The 24,645-nt window shown below is 38.3% G+C and overlaps 1 protein-coding gene across 1 annotated transcript in view; it reads left to right on the top strand.

Moving 5' to 3' along the window:
- LOC128646969 (transmembrane protein 132D-like) overlaps positions 1-24,645 on the top strand; it is a gene marked incomplete at its 5' end in the record, with an annotated part of 1,609,960 nt that overhangs the window by 454,163 nt on the left and 1,131,152 nt on the right. Inside the window, 1 exon segment of the mRNA XM_053699779.1 lies at positions 12,952-13,095. Coding sequence (XP_053555754.1) covers positions 12,952-13,095 — 144 coding nt within the window.

Genomic DNA, 24,645 nt, shown 5'->3' with positions numbered 1-24,645 from the left:
GATTTTCTAAGTCATCAGACTTTTCATCCGGGGGAGTGGGAACTCCATCCGGAGGTGTTTGCACAATTGATTCAGCAATGGGGCACACCAGAATTGGATCTGATGGCATCTCATCAGAATGCCAAACTTCCTCATTACGGGTCCAGGTCAAGGGATCCTCAGGCAGTACTGATAGATGCTCTAGCAGTACCCTGGTCGTTCAACCTGGTTTATGTGTTTCCACCATTCTCTCTCCTTTTGTGTCTGATTGCCAGAATCAAATGAGCTTCGGTGATTTTGATTGCTCCTGCATGGCCACGCAGGACTTGGTATGCAGACCTGGTGGACATGTCATCTCTTCCACCATGGTCTCTGCCACTGAGACAGGACTTTCTGATTCAAGGTCCGTTCAAGCATCCAAATCTAATTTCTCTGCAACTGACTGCTTGGAGATTGAACGCTTGATTTTATCAAAGCGGGGTTTCTCTGAGTCGGTCATAGATACCTTGATTCAGGCTCGAAAGCCTGTCACCAGGAAAATCTATCATAAGATATGGTGTAAATATCTTTTTTGGTGCGAATCCAAGGGCTACTCATGGAGTAAGATCAGGATTCCTAGGATTTTGTCTTTTCTCCAAGTGGGATTGGAGAAGGGATTGTCAGCTAGTTCCTTAAAAGGACAGATCTGCTTTGTCTATTCTATTGCACAAGCATCTGGCAGATGTCCCAGACGTTCGGGCTTTCTGTCAGGCTTTAGTTAGAATCAAGCCTGTGTTTAAACCTGTTGCTCCTCCACGGAGTCTAAATTTAGTTCTTAAAATTCTTCAGGGGGTTCCGTTTGAACCCATGCATTCCATAGATATTAAGCTTCTGTCTTGGAAAGTTCTGTTTCTAGTTGCTATCTCTTCAGCTCGAAGAGTTTCTGAACTATCTGTGTTACAATGTGACTCGCCTTATCTTGTTCTCCATGCTGATAAGGTGGTTTTGCGTACCAAACCTGGGTTCCTCCCTAAGGTTGTTACTAACAGGAATATCAATCAGGAAATTGTTGTTCCTTCTCTGTGTCCTAATCCTTCTTCTAAGAAGGAACGTCTGTTGCACAACTTGGACGTGGTTCGTGTTTTGAAGTTTTATTTGCAGGCAACCAAAGATTTTCGTCAAACATCTTCTTTGTTTGTTGTCTATTCTGGTAAGCGTAGAGGTCAAAAGGCTACGGCTACCTCTCTTTCCTTTTGGCTGAAAAGCATCATCCGTTTGGCTTATGAGACTGCTGGACAGCAGCCACCTGAAAGAATTACAGCTCATTCCACTAGAGTGGTGGCTTCCACATGGGCTTTTAAAAATGATGCTTCTGTTGAACAAATTTGTAAGGCTGCCACTTGGTCTTCGCTTCATACCTTTTCCAAATTTTACAAATTTGATACTTTTGCTTCTTCAGAGGCTATTTTTGGTAGAAAGTTTTTGCAAGCAGTGGTGCCTTCCGTTTAGGTTCCTGTCTTGTCCCTCCCTTCATCCATGTCCTAAAGCTTTGGTATTGGTATCCCACAAGTAAGGATGAAACCGTGGACTCGGTACATCTTGCAAAAGAAAAACATTTTATGCTTACCTGATAAATTTCTTTCTTTTGCGATGTACCGAGTCCACGGCCCGCCCTGTCTATTCAAGATAGATAGTATTTTTTATTAAAAACTTCAGTCACCTCTTCACCTTATAGTTTCTCCTTTTTCTTCCTTGGCCTTCGGTCGAATGACTGGGGGGTGGAGTTAAGGGAGGAGCTATATAGACACCTCTGCTGTGGTGCTCTCTTTGCCACTTCCTGTTAGGAAGGATAATATCCCACAAGTAAGGATGAAACTGTGGACTCGGTACATCGCAAAATAAAGAAATTTATCAGGTAAGCATAAATTTTGTTTTTCAATGGGACTCCCATAGCGCCGGTATTACGAGTTTTGCTGTGAGGCCAAATAGTGAGCAGTACACCCTATACCGACAAGATTCGTACCACCATCTAAAGTCAGTAGTTATGAGTTTTAAGTTACAAAGCTGTAGCATAAAACTCATAACTAAACTGTCACAAAGTACACTAACACCCATAAACTACCTATTAACCCCTAAACCGAGGCCCTCCCGCATCGCAAATAATAAAATAAAATTATTAACCCCTAATCTGCCACTCCGGACATCGCCGCCACTTAAAAAATGTATTAACCCCTATTCTGCCGCTCCCCGACATTGTCGCCACTGTAATAAAATTATTAACCCCTAAACCGACACCCTCCAGCATAAAAAACACTATTTAAATATAATTAACCCCTAATCTACCTTCCGCCAACTCCGCCGCTATAATAAACCTATTAACCCCTAAACCTAACCCTAACGTAACCCTAACACCCCCTAACTTAAATGTAATTAAAATAAATCTAAATAAAACCTACTATTAACAACTAACTAATTCCTATTTAAAACTAAGTACTTACCTGTAAAATAAAACCTTACCTGAGTTACACTAACACCTAACATTACAATAAAATTAAATAAATTAAATTAACAAAATACATTTATCTAAATTACAAAAAAACAAAACACTATATTACACAAAATAAAAAAAGAAATTATCAAAAATAAAAATGAATTGCTCCTAATCTAAAAGCCCTATCAAAATAAAAAGCCCCCCAAAATTAAAAAAAACCCTAGCCTGCACTAAAATGCCAATAGCCCTTAAAAGGGCATTTTGCTGGACATTGCCCCAAAGAAATCAGCTCTTTTACCTGTAAATAAAATATACAAACAACCCCCCAACAACCAAACCCTCCAAATAAAATCCTACCTAAATAAAGCTAAGTTAACCATTGCCCTGAAAAGGGCATTTTGGATGGGCATTGCATTTAAAAGGCATTTAGCTCTTTTACATTTCCAAAAACCCTAAGCTAAAAATAAAACCCACCCAATAAACCCTTAAGAAACCTAACACTAATCCCCGACGATCCACTTTGAAGACCGGACATCCATCCTCATCCAGGCGGCAGAAGTCTTCATCCAAGTGGGCAGAAGTCCTCATGAAAGCTGGCAGAAGTCTTCATCCAGACGGCATCTTCTATCTTCATCCATCCGGCGCGGGTGGGTGCATCTTCAAGACATCCAGCGCGGAGCATCCTCTTCTTCCGATGGCTGTTTAAGAATGAAGTTTCCCTTTAAATGACGTCATCCAAGATGGCATCCCTTACATTCCGATTGGCTGATAGAATTCTTTCAGCCAATAGGAATTAAGGGGGAAAAATCTATTGGCTGTTCCAATCAGCCAATAGGATTGAGCTTTTATCCTATTGGCTGATCCAATCAGCCAATAGGAATGAGCTCGCATTCTATTGGCTATTTTTCCCCCCTTAATTCCTATTGGCTGATAGAATTCTATTAGCCAATCGGAATGTAAGGGACGCCATCTTGGATGACGTCATTTAAAGGGAAACTTCATTCTTCAACAGCCATTGGAAAAAGAGGATGCTCCGCGCCGGATGTTTTGAAGATGGACCCACTCCACGCCGGATGGATGAAGATAGAAGATGCCATCTGGATGAAGACTTCTGCCGACTTGAATGAAGACTTCTGCTGCCTGGATGAGGATGGATGTCCGGTCTTCAAAAACTATAAGTGGATCATCGGGGGTTAGTGTTAGGTTTTTTAAGGGTTTATTGGTGGGTTTTATTTTTAGCTTAGGGTTTTGGGTACTGTAAAAGAGCTAAATACCCTTTTAAGGGCAATGCCCATCCAAATGCCCTTTTCAGGGCAATGGTTAGCTTAGGTTTATTTAGATAGGATTTTATTTGGGGGATTTGGTTGTGTGGGTGGTGGGTTTTACTGTTGGGGGGTTGTTTATATGTATTTTTTTTTACAGGTAAAAGAGCTAATTTCTTTGGGGCAATGCCCCACAAAAGGCCCTTTTAAGGGCCATTGGCAATTTAGTGTAGGCTAGGGTTTTTTTATTTGGGGGGGGGGCTTTTTTATATTGATAGGGGTATTAGATTAGGAGTAATTCGTTTTTACTTTTGATAATTTCTTTTTTTATTTTGTGTAATTTAGTGTTCTCTCTCCCCAGCTGAATTTTAAAGTGTATTGCCAAGTATTTAAAGAAAATTCAACATTCTAACATGAATCCAAATATGACCATACTGATATTCGTGACAACCCTTTTCTCACTCAAATTTTATTCACATCATTACCGCCATAAGCACACACCTCAAACTGGAAAACAAATTATCATACACCATGGCCTGCTCTGTTGCTGTAACTTATCTGCTGAGTGCTGGTGGAGAGTTATAAAAAATAACCCTCCTACCCCCACCTCACAAAATTATAAAGTATCCCATTCACTATATGGCCAAACAAAAACTATGTCCAAATTCCTTTTCCTTATGTTACTTGCCCTTGCAAATGATGTAGAGTCTAACCCTGGTCCCCTAGCAAATTCCATTCCTAGCCTTCCAGCTAAAAAAGGCCTCTCCTTTGTGCACCGTAATATCCGCAGCTTACTACCAAAAATCGATGCACTGCAAGCTTGGTGTTTACAATACAAGTCCAAAATCATTGTGATCTCTGAATCATGGCTAACTGCAAAAATACCTGACTCTGCCATTGCAATACATGGGTATTCATGCCATAGAATTGACAGAGCAAAGAGAGGAGGTGGCATTGTAATTTATGTTGACAATTCTGCAAAGTTCACCCCCATACAAAAATCTAGCTCTCCTGCCACCTTTGATTTCCTTTCTGGCAAAATTGAGATCCTGCATCTTTCCTGCCTTGTGTTTAAGAGTCTTTCTGGGAAGCTCCCACCCTATCTGAGCAGAATGCTCTCCCCGGCTATTCCCACCTCCTATAACCTCCGATCCAGTACCAGCACATTATTTAGCTTGCCTCAATACAAAAAGAAAGCAGCTCGATCTTCCTTTTCCTACAGAGCAACACAGTTATGGAATGACCTCCCGCACATTTTCAAAGGTTCCCCAAGCCTAATATCCTTTAAGAGATCCCTCTCTACATATCTCAAAACAGAATGCACCTGTCATGGTTGATTGTATATTTCCTACCTGTTCTATGTAACATTTTTGCATATATTGTGTATTATTATTGTTTTTGAATTTTATTTGTACCCTATTGTATTAATGCAATGTTTTGTAGACCCAGGACATACTTGAAAACGAGAGAAATCTCAATGTATCCTTCCTGGTAAAATATTTTATAAATAAATAAATAAATTGATGTCAATGGAGAAATTGTGCATGAGGACGTCAAAACACTGCTTGTATTTGGGTGAGTTATGGAGCTCAACGCAACCATATCACCCACGCAAGCTGTTTTTTTGCAAACTTGTAATAGCAGCACTATGAAAGGTGAGTGGTGAAAATACTTGCAAGTTATTAGCGAGCCAGCTATAACGCAAAACTCATAATCTGGCTAAAAATTATCCAAAATAAAAAAAAATATTCCTATTCTAATACTCCCCGTTAAAAAAAAAAACACCCCAAAATAAAAAAAACCCTAATCTCTAAATAAACTACCAATAGTCTTTAAAAGAGCCTTTTGTAGGGCATTGCCCTATAGTTAACAGTGCTTTTGCAAATAAAATAAACCAAATACTCCCTAACATTACAGCCCCACAAACCCTCAAAACAAAAAAATCCTAACTAAAAAAAGCCTAATTTACCCATTTCCCCTCAAAAAGGGCATTTATATGGGCATTGCCCTTAAAAGGGCAATCATCTCTTTTAAAGCACATAAAAAAGCACATAAAAAATAACGGTATAGGCCATAACGATCGTGGTAAAGCCATACCGCGTGACTTGTAATATCAAGTAGCTGACCATTCTGCACCCATTTTTCAAGCGGTAAAGCCATACCACACAACTTGTAATCCAGACCTAAAAGAGATAGGCTTTTGTTTAGTAGATGTTTTTGAAATAACTTGTGAATGTGATTTAAAGCCAAGTGTGGCATATGTTTATTTTTGGAATAAAAAACTGCTCTTTTCTGCAATTTCAAGTTTGCATCTGTTAATACCCTAGAGCAGAGCTTTCCAAACTTTTCGTGTTGGTGACACACTTTTTAGACATGCATCATTTCGCGATAATGTAATTCAGATACGGAAACATACATAAATTATATAATAACGAAATGTATTTACGAGTTTTGTAAAACATTTCAAAATTTCCTTCTGTCACTTTACAATACATATCATGACACATAGGTCCTGGTAGGAGCTCAGCTGCAAAAACACATAAAGTAAAAAAGCAAAAGTCCAACAAAAATGGTGTGTGTGTATATATATATATATATATATATATATATATATATGTATATATATGTCTCACTACAAGGCTATATTGCTGTACATATTTGCAATACCTATGTCCTGAGTCCTCTTCCAGCACTCTCCGGTGGAACACTGCCAGTGGGTGGTCAATCCACAATTAAAGCAAAGTAAATATTAAAAATAAATGGCAGAAATCAAATTATAAGTGTGTGGTGGGTGACTTGCTGTTTTCCACATTGGGTTTGAGAGGGTGGCCTACCCTTAGCCAGCAGCAGGTGGTGTGCAGCTGCACTTGCCCAGGTGATTGGGAGAACACTAATTATGAGGCTTCTGGCCTCCACTGAGCCTCCACAGGATTGGCCAAGATGGTGGATGGCCTGCTCGGTGCAGTCACAGTCCAGGAGCTACGGGGGACTCCTCTGCTCTGCACAGCCGAGAGTTTGGGGTGGCATAACTCCTTGCTCTATTTTTCTCACTCTAGTCTACAATCCACCTTCTACCTTCTTCTTCCACACTACTCGGCCTACTTTAGGAAGTTCCGGGGTGGGACCAAGGGAAGCAGACGCGATTAAGGGAACTCGGCAGTGCCCTTCCGCAAAATGTTCTTCATTTCGTGTGACACACCTATACACTGCCTCTGACACACTAATGTGTCGCAACACACAGTTTGGAAAGCACTGCCCTAGTGGACCATATTGTTTTGAATAAAAACAGGTATCCCATGTGATTGCTGTATCACAATATATACACACACACATATATATATATATATATATATATATATATATATATATATATAGTGTGTATTATGTGTTTATATATTATGTATATACATACATAAAGAAACATATATAGATATATATTTATATACACTTTGGAGCCCTTTCCACTCAAATACTTTAATGGTTGAAAGATAAAAAAAAAAAATATTTAACAATGTGTTTAACTGTGTTTTTAACTTTAAATAATTTACATCCCAATGTTCTTTACCTGCTCCACTAGATACCAGGATGTTTTTTTATTCCCCTCCCCTCCATACTGTGTTGTGCTATAATCAAAGTGGCATGAGTCACCTAATTGTAAAGAAATGAATTCCATCTGTGTGTAACATGCCATCTAACATTATGGGGCCAATTTATCAAGGGCCAAATGGCCCCTGATGCCTCTGTTTCCGTGTGAGCCTTTAGGCTCGCCGGAAACAGCAGTTATGAAGCAGTGGTCTTAAGACCGCTGTTCCTTAACTGGTCCACTGCCTCTGAAGCTGCAGACATCAATCCTCCCAATCCTATATGATTGGGTTGATTAACACCCCTTGCTTGTGCAATGTTAAATGCCAAAAGCGTATGCTGTCTGCATTCATGGATGTCTGTCGGACATGATATGCTACAGCTAGCCTCAGCCAATAGGATTTTTTCACCTTTAATTCCGATTGGCTGATAGATTCCATCTTGGATGATGTCACTTAAAGGAACATTTAATCAGGAAGAAGACTTCGTTTGAAAAGGATGTTCGCGCCGGATGTCTTGAAGATGTACCCGCTCCGCGCCAGATGGATTAAGATAGAAGATGCTGTCTGGATGAAGACTTCTGCCCGTCTGGAGGACCACTTCTTCCGGCTTGGATGAAGACTTCTCCTGGCTTCATAAAGGACTTCTTGCCGCTTCGCTGAGGACTTCTCCCTGCTTCGTTGAGGATGGATGTCCGGTCTTCAAAACTGTAAGCGATTCTTCGGGGGTTAGTGTTAGGTTTTTTTAAGGGTTTATTGGGTGGGTTTTAGTTTTAGATTAGGGTTTGGGCAATAGAAAAAGAGCTAAATGCCCTTTTAAGGGCAATGCCCATCCAAATGCCCTTTTCAGGGCAATGGGGAGCTTAGGTTTTTTTAGTTTGGATTTTATTTGGGGGGTTGGTTGTGTGGGTGGTGGGTTTTACTGTTGGGGGGGTTGTTTGTATTTTTTTCTACAGGTAAAAGCCCTTTCTACAGGTAAAAGCCTAGGGCTATTGGTAGTTTAGTCTAGGCTAGGGGTTTTTTATTTTTGCGGGGGCTTTTTTTTATTTTGATTGGGCTATTAGATTAGGTGTAATTGGTTTAAATATCTGATAATTAATTTTTTTATTTTGTGTAATTTAGCGGGGTTTTTTTTGTAATTTAGGTAATTGTATTTAATTAATTTAATTTATTTAATTGTAGTATAAGGTTAGGTTTTATTTTACAGGTAAATTTGTATTTATTTTAGCTAGGTAGTTAGTAAATAGTTAATAACTATTTAGTAACTATTCTACCTAGTTAAAATAAATACTAACTTGCCTGTAAAATAAAGATAATCCCTAAGCTAGCTACAATGTAACTATTAGTTATATTGTAGCTATTTTAGAGTTTATTTTACAGGTAAGTATTTAGTTTTAAATAGGAATAATTTAGGTAATGATAGGAATTTGTATTTAGATTTATTTTAATTCTATTTAAGTTAGGGGGTGTTAGGGTTAGACTTAGGTTTAGGGGTTAATACATTTAGTATAATGGCGACGACGTTGGGGCGGCAGATTATGAGTTAATAAATGTAGGTAGGTGGCGGTGAGGACGGCAGATTAGGGGTTAATAATATTTAACTAGTGTTTGCGATGCGGGAGTGTGGCGGTTTAGGGGTTAATATGTTTATTATAGTGGCGATGATGTCCGGAGCGGCAGAATAGGGGTTAATAAGTATAATGTAGGTGTCGGCGATTTCAGGGGCAGCAGATTAGGGGTTAATAAGTGTAAGATTAGGGGTGTTTAGACTCGGGGTTCATGTTAGGGTGTTAGATGTAAACATACATTTTGTTTCCCCATAGGAATCAATGGGGCTGCATTTCGGAGCTTTACGCTGCTTTACTGCAGGTGTTAGGCTTTTTTTCAGCCGGCTCTCCCCATTGATGTCTATGGGGAAATCGTGCATGAGCACGTAAAACCAGCTCACCGCTGACTTAAGCAGCGCTGGTATTGGAGTGCGGTATGGAGCTCAATTTTTCTCTACGCTCACTTCTTGCCTAATAACGGAGGGTTTATGAAAACCTGTAATACCAGCGCTGTAGGGAAGTGAGCGGTGACAATAACGTGCAAGTTAGCACCGCACCCCTCATAACGCAAAACTCGTAATCTAGCCGATTGTTTTTAACAAAGTTGATAACATACATAGAGAATACATAGGCGTTCCAAGGGAATTTTATGGGCTTTCTATCGGAATAAACTGTATTTAAAATTAATTTTAAAAACATTTCCTCAATGTTATAGATGCCCCTTTTCACCCTTATCAATCTTGCTTGCCTTTCAGTTGTAATTGAAAGAAATATACTGAATGTACATATCTATTATTTGAATTGCTACTACACAGAAACCATTTTTAATATTCAGTGAACACACATGTAAACAATCTTTGAATACTCACTATTGATGTTGGCGAAACGAACGCAACAAAAGTTATTTTACCCTCCATATCACTGCCATTACACCTGCGATCACGAAATGAAAAGCTCCATAACGCGACCCCATTCATGTCTCTGGGGGAAAAAAAGTTAAGTTTAAACCTAACACCCTAACATAAACCCCACGTCTAAACACCCTGAATCTGCCGCCCCCGACATCGCGACACCTAAATAAAGTTATTAACCCCTAATCTGCCGCTACCGACCATAGTCACCACTAATACAATTTATTAACCCCTATTCTGCCGCTCCCTGACATCACTGCCACTATAATAAAGTTATTAACCCCTATTCCCCCGCACCCCAACATTGCCCACACTATAATAAAGATATTAACATCACCCCCACTAAATAAAGTTATTAACCCCTAAACCTCTGGCCTCCCACATCACTGCCACTAAATAAACCTATTAACCCCTAAACCGACAGCCCCCCACAAAAAACTAAATTAAACTATTAACCCCCTCCTTAATACATTTTATTAGTGGCGGCGATGTCGGGAGTGGCAGATTAGGGGTTAATAATTTTAATATAGTGTTTGCTATGCAGGAGGGCCTCAGTTTAGGGGTTAATAGGTAGTTTATGGGTGTTAGTGTACTTTGTAACACTTTAGTTATGAGTTTTGTGTAACAGTTTTGAGGCGCAAAACTCATAACTACTGGTCTTAGATTGCGGAATGGATCGTCTCTGTATAGGCTCTAACGCAAGCTTTTTAGCCTGGACACAAAACTTGCAATGGCAGCGCTATGGAAATCCCATGCAAAAACATAATTTTTTTGAGTGCGGGACTGACGCGTTACAGGCTAAAATGCTTGCAGTACAGCTATACCGACAAGACTTGTAATGGCTGCATTCCGGTTTCTACGCTGAAATGGCCATTTTTTCAGCGCTAAAACCTGAACGCAAAACTTGTAATCTAGGTGAATGGAAGTTACATCACCATTCCTCAAGACTGAGAGGGTCAGCTTTCTTCTTTTTATAAAATATCGATAAATGCACAGATTGTGTCACTGGTGAGACCCATTTCTTGTAGGTCTGATTATACTTTTGTATTTGGGTAAATAAAAAGAGAGAAGCACTCAACATGGGAAAGAACAATAGCATAATAGCTTGTTCTATGGCTAGTTACCACCCAAGAAGCAGCCTTTTTTAGCTCAACATGTGCCTTTCACAGAGAAGAACTTTCCTGTAGCATATCAGTCTGATCCTGACTTAACAGTGCAGTCCTGCCCCAAAATACCAGGCAATGCCTCTCTGAAAAAGGGAAACGGCAAAAACCCAGACGTACGTTTTGGCCTAGTGTGGGCCTCGTCAGTGAGGTGCATCCATATCACTCTAGGCACACTGAGCAATGGGTCAACGTCTGGATTCCCGCATCACACATAGGGAAACTTCCCTAAGAGTCATAATTTGCATAAATAAAAAGAGAGAAGCGCTCAACCTGGGAACGAACAATAGCATAATAGCTTGTTCTATGGCTAGTTACCACCCAAGAAGCACCCTCTTTTTGCTCAACATGTGCCTTTCACAGAGAAGAACTTTCCTGAAGCATATCAGTCTGATCCTGACTTCACAGTACAGTCCAGCCCCGAAATACCAGGTAATCCCTCACTTTTATCTTTTCAGCCCAATATGAGAATAGGCACAGAATATTTCATATGTAAGAGTGCAATCTGTTTATAGAGAGAGGCCTATAATCCTCCAGGTAATCAGTGTGTTGCTGATGTGTTTATTAATTAACACCAGTTCAATGTTGCTGGAAATAGATGTCATTAATTTTAGTTTCAGAATTTTACTTTTAATATGGCTGGAATAAATGTCAGTTATTTTAGTTTGCCAAGATTTTTATAACATCTTTAAAAGACATCCTTTCCATAATGGTTTCCCTCAACATTTCTAAGCCTTAAACAAGCACACATACTGTATCAGTGACTCTTTTATTAGGGAAGTAGCAGAAGATTTCTGTTCATTTCATAGGGCTCACCTCTTCCTTCCTTAATAATCACTAGGGTGCCAAAGTGCATGTGTGCTAGATACAGTATGCATGGTACACTCAGCAATATAAATGGGCAAATAAATAATTACTTTTTTCTCCAATATATGTCTGTCTGTCTAGGCAATCGCACATATGCAGAATGCATTCCCACTAGATTATAAAAGAAGATATGAATGAGGGACCACTGTTATTTATTTGTTTTCTTAATAATCTCATGCATAAGTGCAGGGCAATATACAGTAGAACAGTTAGGAACTGTTAGATGTGAGTGTAAGGGATTTATTTATAAGCTGCAGATATAAGCCTGCAACCACAAGACAGTTGCTTTCTAACCTAGGTGGACTTAAACCATACACTTAAGATGACTGAGGAACCCTTCTCTCTTAAGCAAGAACAGAGGGCGTGGCTGCAAAAGATATTGTTCAATATTACATTCCCACAACTATGGGTGGACATGTTCCTTGCCTGGGGAACCTTGCCTGTCTACACTATAAATAGGTCCCTAAATTAATACAACCACAGTTCCTGGCACATTAAAGAATTACAGTATGCAACTTTTTCTTTTTACAAATTGGAAAAACAAGAAAATAGACCATAATTAAAGTGATATTAAAAGATTTTTTTTTTTACAAAGCAGATAGTAGATATGAAGTGTCACCTTCCAGCAAAGCTGGAGAGGCAAATACTTACTGTAAAGTACTTCAGGAATGTAGAAGAGAAATATAAGGATATAATGATGCTTTATGAAGCCTATGGGGTATATTTAGTATAGTACGGACGGACATGATATGATGTAGCGTATCATGTCCGCCGCAAATCGATAAATGCCGGCAGCATACGCAGGTGCAATGCTGCCCCCTGCAGGGAGTGTCAATCAACCCGATCGTATTCGATCGGGTTGATTTCTGTCCGCCGCCTCAGAGCAGGTGGACAAGTTATGGCGCAGCGGTCTCGCCGGTAACAAGGGGCATCAAGCTCCATACAGAGCTTGATAAATTGACCCCTATATATTTAAGATAATAGTAGCTTAAATCATATGGTTTATTAAAGCTTCTTCTCTTTGGCTTCTATATTTTCTTTTTTTGTGTTTTTATATAAAATATATTTTACTATTTTGTTGTTGTTTTTTAGGAATCACAGTTAAGATTGAAAACAGAAGAATGTTTTATGCATAATTTTGGTTTACAGGATCTCTTGTTTCTTTCTACAGGGCTAAAGTGACTGAAGGCGTTAGTGTGTTTGGTATAAAGTCCAGTTCACATTTATGGGATGTGAAAGAAAGCACAGATCCTGCTGGCAAGTTGTCACTTTTTGTTATCGATTGCCAAAGGAAATCCTCTGTTTTGGAAAGCAGGTACAGACTTTTTAATGTAATACTTATTGTATGTGTTGTGTTAGCAATGCAACCTGTAATCTGGGGGCACCACAATCTTCATTGTTACTTTTATTTCACAATTATATTTTTTAACTCAGTGAAATCAGATGAGTCTGAAGATGTCATCAAAATGTCTTTGTAAAGTCTGTGAAAACCTGTGCTGAGAGATTTGCTGTCGCAAGATTGTAAACTCACATTAGCAGGGTCCTTATAACCTTCATATTGATTTGGCTTTTTTATTGTTAGCTCTGCATTTAACTTGCAGTGCTGTCTATAGCTACCAAATCTGCTGATTTCTAAATGTATAATATTAATGTAGAAAATAATACTAATACAAAGCAGGGTGACAAAACTGTCAGCAAGCTGAAGTAAATTTAATGCCTTCAGCAAACAGAATAAATCCCTTATTCATCACTTTGACTAAAGGGCAACATATTATGTTATGGTGTCTAAGAATCAACCTTTACAAAATCTTCCAAGTCTGGTTTGTATTAGTCTGTGTATTAATATCAATATTATAATATAATAATACCTTTTACAAAATCTTATTTTTATCTTAAATGCTTCTGCTATTATTGCCCCTGAAGAACAGAATAATAGTTATCTGCATTGTTAAGCTTGTAATTTTGTAACTGAAAAACAAAATTTGCACAATTAACGACAAACAAAATGGTGATTATGCAAGTTTAGTGATTATATCACAGGTTGTTCTGAACTTCAGCTGGCATTGTCAGTGTGTTTTACAGTGATCATTTCAGACAGTATTGTCAGTGTGTTTTACAGTGATCACTTCAGAAGGTATTGTCAGTGTGTTTTACAGTGATCATTTCAGACAGTATTGTCAGTGTGTTTTACAGTGATCACTTCAGAAGGTATTGTCAGAGTGTTTTACAGTGATCACTTCGACGGTATTGTCAGTGTGTTTTACAATGATCACATCAGACGGTATTGTTAGTGTTTTTTACATTGATAACTTCAGACAGTATTGTCAGTGTATTTTTCTATGATCACTTTTTTTTCACTTTTTTTTTGTCAGTGTGTTTTCCAGTGATCACTTCAGACGGTATTGTCAGTGTCTTTTACAGTGATCACTTAAGACGGTATTGTCAGTGTGTTTTCCAGTAATTACTTGAGACAGTATTGTCAGTGTGTTTTACAATGATCACATCAGACGGTATTGTTAGTGTTTTTTACATTGATAACTTCAGACAGTATTGTCAGTATATTTTTCTATGATCACTTTTTTTTCACTTTTTTTTTGTCAGTGTGTTTTCCAGTGAAAACTTCAGACGGTATTGTCAGTGTGTTTTCCAGTGATCACTTCAGACGGTATTGTCAGTGTCTTTTACAGTGATCACTTCAGACGGTAATGTCAGTGTGTTTTCCAGTGATCACTTCAGACGGTATTGTCAGTGTGTTTTCCAGTGATCACTTAAGACGGTATTGTCAGTGTGTTTTCCAGTGATCACTCGGACAGTATTTTCAGTGTGTTTTCCAGTGATCACTTCAGACGGTATTGTCAGTGTGTTTTCCAGTGATCACTTCAGAAGTTATTGTCACAGTGTTTTCCAGTGATCACTTCAGACAGTATTGTCAGTGTGTTTTTGAGTGATCACTTCAGACGGTATTGTCAGTGTTTTCCAGTGATCACTTCAGACGGTATTGTCAGTGTGTTTTACAGTGATCACTTCAGACGGTATTGTCAGTGTGTTTTACAGTGATCACTTCAGACAGTATTGTCAGAGTGTTTTACAGTGATCACTTCAGACGGTATTGTTAGAGTGTTTTACTGTGATCACTTCAGACAGTATTGTCAGTGTGTTTTACAGTGATCACTTCAGACGGTATTGTCAGTGTGTTTTACAGTAATCACTTCAGAAGGTATTGTCAGAGTGTTTTACAGTGATCACTTCAGACAGTATTGTCAGTGTTTTACAGTGATCACTTCAGACGGTATTGTTAGAGTGTTTTACAGTGATCACTTCAGATGGTATTGTCAGTGTGTTTTCCAGTACTCACTTCAGACGGTATGGTCAGTGTCTTTTACAGTGATCACTTCAGATGGTATTGTCAGTGTGTTTTCCAGTGATCACTTCAGACGGTATTGTCAGTGTGTTTTCCAGTGATCACTTCAGACTGTATTGTCAGTGCATTTTACAGTGATCACTTCAGACAGTATTGTCAGTGTGTTTTCCAGTGATCACTTCAGACAGTATTGTCAGTGTGTTTTCCAGTGATCACTTCAGACGGTATTGTCAGTGTGTATTCCAGTAATTACTTGAGACAGTATTGTCAGTGTGTTTTACAATGATCACATCAGACGGTATTGTTAGTGTTTTTTACATCAGACAGTATTGTCAGTGTGCTTTCCAGTGATCACTTCAGACGGTATTGTCAGTGTCTTTTACAGTGATCACTTCAGATGGTATTGTCAGTGTGTTTTCCAGTGATCACTTCAGACGGTATTGTCAGTGTGTTTTCCAGTGATCACTTCAGACTGTATTGTCAGTGCATTTTACAGTGATCACTTCAGACAGTATTGTCAGTGTGTTTTCCAGTGATAACTTCAGACGGTATTGTCAGTGTGTTTTCCAGTGATCACTTCAGACGGTATTGTCAGTGTCTTTTACAGTGATCAATTCAGACGGTAATATCAGTGTGTTTTCCAGTGATCACTTCAGACGGTATTGTCAGTGTGTTTTCCAGTGATTACTTAAGACGGTATTGTCAGTGTGTTTTCCAGTGATCACTCGGACAGTATTTTCAGTGTGTTCTCCAGTGATCACTTCAGACTGTATTGTCAGTGTGTTTTCCAGTGATCACTTCAGAAGTTATTGTCACAGTGTTTTCCAGTGATCACTTCAGACAGTATTGTCAGTGTGTTTTTGAGTGATCACTTCAGACGGTATTGTCAGCGTTTTCCAGTGATCACTTCAGACGGTATTGTCAGTGTGTTTTACATAGATCACTTCAGACGGTATTGTCAGAGTGTTTTACAGTGATCACTTTAGACGGTATTGTCAGTGTTTTACAGAGATCACTTCAGACAGTATTGTCAGTGTGTTTTACAGTGATCACTTCAGACAGTATTGTCAGTGTGTTTTACAGTAATCACTTCAGACGGTATTGTCAGAGTGTTTTACAGTGATCACTTCAGACGGTATTGTCAGTGTTTTACAGTGATCACTTCAGACGGTATTGTTAGAGTGTTTTACAGTGATCACTTCAGACGGTATTGTCAGTGTGTTTTCCAGTGATCATTTCAGACGGTATTGTCAGTGTCTTTTACAGTGATCACTTCAGATGGTATTGTCAGTGTGTTTTCCAGTGATCACTTCAGACGGTATTGTCAGTGTGTTTTCCAGTGATCACTTCAGACTGTATTGTCAGTGCATTTTACAGTGATCACTTCAGACAGTATTGTCAGTGTGTTTTACAGTGATCACTTCAGACAGTATTGGCAGTGTGTTTTCCAGTGATCACTTCGGGCAGTTTTGTCAGTGTGTTTTCCAGTGATCACTTAGTTATTGTCACAGTGTTTTCCAGTGATCACTTCAGACAGTATTGGCAGTGTGTTTTTGAGTGATCACTTCAGACGGTATTGTCAGTGTTTTCCAGTGATCACTTCAGACGGTATTGTCAGTGTGTTTTACAGTGATCACTTCAGACGGTATTGTCAGTGTGTTTTATAGTGATCACTTCAGACGGTATTGTCAGAGTGTTTTACAGTGATCACTTCAGACGGTATTGTCAGTGTTTTACAGTGATCACTTCAGACAGTATTGTCAGTGTGTTTTACAGTGATCACTTCAGACGGTATTGTCAGTGTGTTTTACAGTAATCACTTCAGACGGTATTGACAGAGTGTTTTACAGTGATCACTTCAGACGGTATTGTCAGTGTTTTACGGTGATCACTTCAGACGGTATTATTAGAGTGTTTTACAGTGATCACTTCAGACGGTATTGTCAGTGTGTTTTCCAGTGATCACTTCAGACGGTATGGTCAGTGTCTCTTACATTGATCACTTCAGATGGTATTGTCAGTGTGTTTTCCAGTGATCACTTCAGACTGTATTGTCAGTGCATTTTACAGTGATCACTTCCAACAGTATTGTCAGTGTGTTTTCCAGTGATCACTTCAGACAGTATTGTCAGTGTGTTTTCCAGCGATTACTTCAGACGGTATTGTCAGTGTGTTTTACAGTGATCACTTCAGACGGTATTGTCAGAGTGTTTTACAGTGATCACTTCAGACGGTATTGTTAGTGTGTTTTCCAGTAATTACTTGAGACAGTATTGTCAGTGTGTTTTACAATGATCACATCAGACGGTATTGTTAGTGTGTTTTACAATGATCACATCAGACGGTATTGTTAGTGTTTTTTACATTGATAACTTCAGACATTATTGTCAGTGTATTTTTCTATGATCACTTTTTTTCACTTTTTTTTTGTCAGTGTGTTTTCCAGTGATAACTTCAGACGGTATTGTCAGTGTGTTTTCCAGTGATCACTTCAGACGGTATTGTCAGTGTCTTTTACAGTGATCACTTCAGACGGTAATATCAGTGTGTTTTCCAGTGATCACTTCAGACGGTATTGTCACTGTGTTTTCCAGTGATCACTCGGACAGTATTTTCAGTGTGTTTTCCAGTGATCACTTCAGACTGTATTGTCAGTGTGTTTTCCAGTGATCACTTCAGAAGTTATTGTCAGTGTGTTTTTGAGTGATCACTTCAGACGGTATTGTCAGTGTTTTCCAGTGATCACTTCAGACGATATTGTCAGTGTGTTTTACAGTGATCACTTCAGATGGTATTGTCAGTGTGTTTTACAGTGATCACTTCAGACGGTATTGTCAGAGTGTTTTACAGTGATCACTTCAGACAGTATTGTCAGTGTGTTTTACAGTAATCACTTCAGACGGTATTGTCAGAGTGTTTTACAGTGATCACTTCAGACGGTATTGTCAGTGTTTTACAGTGATCACTTCAGACGGTATTGTTAGTGTTTTACAGTGATCATTTCAGACGGTATTGTCAGTGTGTTTTCTAGTGATCACTTCAGACGGTATTGTCAGTGTCTTTTACAGTGATCACTTCAGATGGTATTGTCAGTGTGTTTTCCAGTGATCACTTCAGACAGTATTGTCAGTGTTTTTTCCAGTGATCACTTCAGACAGTTTTGTTAGTGTGTTTTCCAGTGATCACTTCAGATGGTAATGTCAGTGTGTTTTCCAGTGATCACTCGGACAGTTTTTTCAGTCTGTTTTCCAGTGATTACTTCAGACTGTATTGTCAGTGCATTTTCCAGTGATCACTTCAGACAGTATTGTCAGTGTCTAAACTACAAAGGTTTACAATGGCACTACTGTGGCAGTCCCCACAAATATTGAGTCAGTTAACGTCCTACTTGTTGCACATGAATTCTGCCCCAAGTGGAGTGAATTACGTTTACAAACTGTGGGTTGGTGCTCCGCATTAATTGGAACTATAGCAAGAAGGAAGTGGATAGAAGATCCACTGACAGAATGCAGCTAGCACTCTATGCCTAGGCTGAAAAGGCGTACGATCCGGTTATAGTTAAAACATAACTTTTATTAATAAGTTGATTAAAATACGCACAAACATACATACATATATTAAAATAACCACTCTGTTGCGAGATTCTGTATAAAGGTGATGGCTAGATATTTTTTAATGTGGGCCTAAAGTATTGGATGCCGTCACCTATAGAAATATAATAATTAAGATTTAGTAAATTAGGGGACTCGTTCTCGTCACCTGGGATCAAGTAAATGTAATGTAGGGAGACAGAGTTAACTTGCTAATTTTACGTAAATCCAATGTATATTACGATAATGCTCAGTCCTAAACTCAGCTCCCCTACATATATGTGTCTGTTAGTATTATGGTGTACACAATATCTTATGCAGTGGATTTTATGAAGGAACCAATACTTAGTCTTGTAATGGACTAAATATTCCTGACTGGTAATTCTGTGAGTTTTATAATACCTAGGCGTTAGACACCTTTAATAAATAAATGCCTATATTGACGCCTGTACCGTTCTGTCAGGAGTAAATCTTGTGATCCACTGTGAATTTATCAGATATAATCTGATTTTATTAGATTCCTAAGATAATGCATTCCGTGTGTGACTGTTGGGTTCGTTTAGAAAATAATATTAGTTGTTAGCGGTTGTCCGGGTCAGATTAATTTAATGTCTGGTGTTGTATGTTAGAGACAGACTGGACAATCTATATTTCGATTGTACCTTCTAAATAAACGGTACTTAGTAATGTGTTGTCTCGTCCCTTGCCAGAATTGCGATATACGTCTTTGTTGCACAGAATTAATTCTGTTGTATACCCGCTATTACCAATCTTATAATATATTCCTGTTTATATACACAGGTTATGTGTTTTCATCTTTATTACATAGAGTTGATTCTATTTGACATTTACTTAGACTTCTCAATCATATCATATTTGCCTGTTTATGCTCACAGGTTTATAAATTGTACATCAATGCTTCAATTCACTAACTAGGTTAGTACTGACTTAGAGAAGGTCCCTGTGTTCTGTGTGCGCCGATTGTAAAATTTACATCAATGGTTCACATATGCTTACTGTGTAAATATCTATATAGGAGGGTCCCTTTTTATTCTAATAATTCTAAGAGACACAGAACTAATGGTGTACTTTGTTTTGTGTGATCGCGGTATTCTGTCCGTAACAATCTGTTAGTTTCAATCACAGTTTCTATCACAGTATCTGTCAGTATCGGTCTGTTAGTTTCTATCCTGTGATTCGAATTGTTTAGCGATGTACTATTGATAGTTCATGTTTGATTTTCGTAGGCACTTGATCTATCTGATTAGCTATATGTGAATAAGATTGATTTATCAGAAGGTTTCTGAATAGTTCCTATATGTATTATAATTCTACCATATCTGGATATAATACTATAGTAGCGGTAGTTAAAGCGCTACACCTTCTGTTACGTTATGCTTACGCTTTATGGAGCGTTGGTATATCTGAGTGGGTATATCGGTTGATAATCATTATTTTATCTGCTAAGTGTAATATAGAATTTCTTTCTATGTAACTTAACGATTGGCAGTTCTCCCCTAAAATAAAATATTCTACCCTGATATTGACACAGTGATGAGTTCCGGTACTTTCAGGGATACTACGTTAACTAACAATGTTGTTTCTTTGTCATATTATATACTAAGTAGAATATCGACTTTAGTATATTAGAGATTGTCACGTCTCTCTGTCTAACTATGCACTGTGATACTGCTGATTGCGGTTCAGCGTTATAAGTAACAGGCTGTAGTAACAACTAGTTGTGATTCAGCGTTATGCTTAGCAGGCTCTAGTGACCGAGTAGTTCCACGAGTTACCCCAGAATAAAATTTCAAACTAATACATTTTTAAATTCTAGTTTTCATTAGGTTTACTAAATTTTAACAGAGTGGTACTAAAAGAGCGCCTTACTGCTGACGCGTTTCGCCCATAACTGGGCTTTTTCAAAGGCAGCGAGCCCCCGACAATGACCTTATTTAAGGCGCCGTGAACCGGAAGTTCCGCCTCCTCGTAAATTCTATTGGTTATCCACTTGTCAATCTTAGCGATTCCATCGTTAAGGTGGTATATACCATAATTAATGACGGTGAGTAATTCTCACCGATAGTGTGCAATTATTTTGTATTCAATGTATATTCTATTTTCACTAAGCTCTTGTACTCTTAATACAAACCTAATTATGCTTTATATGCATTGGTGTATATAGGTTTTTCTTTTATGATCTATCCTTATACTTGCTGATGTTGTTCTGGATAGTTTTATTGTGTTATCTGTGATCAGTTTGAAGTATTGATACAGGTTGTAACCTTATTATCTTTGGTGTTGTTGATCACCTAAGGGGTTCAGATCTACAATATATGTGTACCACCGGGTTTTAAGCAGTTTCATAAGGATGGGGTTATGAAAGATGATTGTGAGAAGCTTTACATATTATTTCAATAGAAGTGCAGATGGTAAATATTGATCACTGTATTTTTATTTTAGTTATCATAGAAATACTTATGCTTCTTATCATGTATTTCTAACCTTTACTGCTACCTCTGTTGCTTATTTGGAATTCCCCATTATATTAGAGGTTACATATCCTTAATTCTAAGGTTAGGATCCATTACTTGTTTTATCTTTGGTACAGTTAAGTTATTATAATTTCTTGATAAAGGCTAGTTCACTAGGTCCAAACGTGGATATGATTTCTGGCTTGACAACTCACTGTTTCGTAATTATTTGGGATTATGAACACTACATACGTGTAAATACACACCTATTTGCCGATTGTGATCTAAAGTAGCCACTGGAATAACAGATAGTGTTCTAGTGGGTGAGTATAGCTAATGGGAATGTGATATATAATGTGATTTGTGTGCTAGTCCCGTGGAAGTATCTCTTTGTGTGGTGGGTGCACATCTAAAGTGTCTTGACTTTGGGAGAGACTGAAGAGTTGTGGTGTGTCTAACTGAGTTGATGGTGATTCTTATTGGTGGTAATTGTTGGTTCTACTGATGTGGTAAGGTGTCAGTTAACCATTCTGGCTAATGTTCGTAATGTTGAAATAGTTCATGGGTGGTGGAAAATAAATAAATAAAAAAGTATACTCATAAATGTGCCTTAATGTGAGTTCTAAACAACTAATATGTGAAAGAAAACGTGATACTGTGTTAGTGACATGAAAAGTGAGTTAATGTGACAATGTGAGGTTATATATGTTAGTTGTTAAATAACAACATTATCTTTATTTATCATTCGAATTTGTGACTTATTTCTAAATCTATATTTTGTGAGTTGTCCTCAATTGAAACTCAGACCTTACTGATATTTTAGTGAGCTAGTTAAATAACCTTTCATTGTTGATCATTTATTAGTATAAAGTTCTCTACTTATGGGGTGTGGTATGATCCCCTTATTCCTTAGGTACTTTGCTGTGTATTTATTGCTATGTATTGATTTTACTTCCCTTGTTCTTTTTTGTTTTTTTGTTTTTTTGTTTTTTGTTAGTGTATCTAATAGTTGGCATTTATGGAGAGATTAGAGGAAGATGTGGTAACTGTTCTGTTCATTCATTCCATTTGGGTATACTGTATTTAGCAAGTAAATTCACCTGCTCTCTGCCCGGAGGAGAGCTGTTTCCAAGTCGCCTCCTCTGATACCTAGGGAGACTTTTTCAATCCCCCAGCACTCAAGTTCCTCTTTGTTGGAGTTGTGTTTTTTGAGGAAATGTAGTGCTACGCTGGTCAGTGTTTTCCCCTTTTCCTGATCTTTGGCTGCATTGTGGATATTCCTCAAATGTTCCATCAATCTTGTTCTGAGCTTACGTGTCGTCATACCCACATATAATAATTTACATCTACACCTTAAAATGTAAATTACTCCTTCCGTGTTACAGCTGATGTATCTTTTGATCGGGTGTGTTATTCCAAATCTATCTTTGATATTGGAGGTTTTGACAATGTGATGGCATGTGCTACAATTGCCACACTGGAATGATCCTGGGTTAAAAGCTGATTTGGTCCTTTTCACATTGAAATGGCTGCTACTGACCATGTCTTTTAAATTTTTGACACGTCTGTATCCTATAGTTGGTCTCTCTCCTAGTTTACGTTTTAAGACGGGATCCGTCATAAGTATATTCCAATGTTTTTTGATAATATTGATCACCTCAGGCGTTTGGCTATTATGTGTGAGGATTAGTCGTGGAGTATTTTCATTGACTTTGACTTTTTTTCTTAGTAATTGGTCTCTGTTGGTTTGTAAAGCTCTATATTTCGCTTTTTTTATTCTTCTTTTGCTGTAGCCACGATCCAATAATCTTTCCTCCAGTTCTTGAGCTCTGATATTGAATGTTTCTTTGTCCGTGCAGTTTCTCCTTATTCTAAGGAATTCACCTGTTGGTAAACCCCTAATTGTTCCTGGTGCATGAGCACTGGTACTGTATAGTAGGCTGTTTGTGGCTGTCTTTTTCCTATACAGGTCAGTTTTGATATCTCCTTGTTCATCCTTGTAAATGGTTATATCCAGAAAGTTAATTGCATTTTTACTTGCCTCATGAGTTAGTTTTATGTTCAGATTGTTATTATTCAGGATGTTCAAGAATTCTAGTAGTAACTCATGTGATCCTTCCCAGAAGAAGATGATATCGTCTATATATCTTAGCCAAATGGGGACCATGTCAGTGTATTTTCTGTTGGCATCTGTAAATACGTATTCAGCCTCCCACCAGCCCAGAAAGAGATTGGCATAAGTGGGGGCACATGCCGTCCCCATGGCTGTTCCTCTGGTTTGCAAATAAAATTTATTGTCGAATATGAAGAAGTTATAGTTTAATATAAATCCTAACAGCTGAATTATAAAGCTGTCATGTTCCTTATCTTCTTCAGAACATCTTTCTAGGAAATATTCCACTGCCTTGATTCCATCCCTGTGGTCTATTGATGTATAAAGGGATTCCACATCCGTTGTGACAAGCCACGTCTCCTTGTTCAGATTGATGCCTTCAAGTCTCTGGAGTATCTGTGTTGTATCTCGTATGTAAGATGGTAACTCCTGGACAAATTTACGCAACCTGTAGTCTACATACTGGCTGGCTTTTTCCATCAGGCAGCCCATCCCTGAGACGATGGGTCTTCCTGGCGGATTCTCTTGATCTTTGTGGATCTTGGGTATTATATAGAAGGTTGCAATTTTCGGATTAGGTACCGTAAGGAATTTCCTTTCTTTATCAGAGATTGTTCCTCTCAGGAAAGCCTGATTGATCATATTATCGTATATTTTCTGATATCCGATTGTCGGATTCAATAATAGTTTCGTATAGCAGCTCTGATTTCTAAGTTGTTTATGTACTTCTTTAAGGTACATTTCTAAGGGCCAGATTACGATGTTTCCTCCTTTATCAGCATTACGTATCACGATTTCTTCTCTTTGTCTCAGATCTTGTAATGCCTGTCTCTCCTTGAATGTTAGATTTTTACATGTTGGTGTTATTGACAAGGCCGTAATATCATTACAGACCATCTCGTTAAATACGTCTAGCTGAGGGGTATTGACATTTCTTGGCATAAAAGTAGATTTGTTTTTGATATTTTTCCTCCATAAATTCAGTGTCTGGGGATCTGACTCTTCCAGCAAGTTTTCCATGTTATTGATGCATTCCAGTTCATCAGCATTCCATTCAGAATCATTTTCTGTATTAGAAAAGAATTTGTTAAGAGCTAGTTTGCGTATATATAGTTGTACATCCTTGATGGTTTCAAATTTGTCTATGTTAGTTGTGGGGCAGAATGACAGGCCCTTCGATAATACTGATATATGATCTTTGGTTAATGGTATTTGTGACAGATTTATTACATTTAATGATTTAATCGAATTTGGGAGAAGGGGCTCGGAGCCCTCCTTGGTTGTCTCCAGTTGCTCTGCTGTTCCGTTTGGTTCCGATTCCGGTTTC

This window comes from Bombina bombina, chromosome 2 (assembly GCF_027579735.1).
Source record: "Bombina bombina isolate aBomBom1 chromosome 2, aBomBom1.pri, whole genome shotgun sequence".
Classification (NCBI taxonomy): domain Eukaryota; kingdom Metazoa; phylum Chordata; class Amphibia; order Anura; family Bombinatoridae; genus Bombina; species Bombina bombina.
Note: the sequence above shows the minus strand (reverse complement) of the source record. Positions and strands in the feature narration are given on the sequence as shown.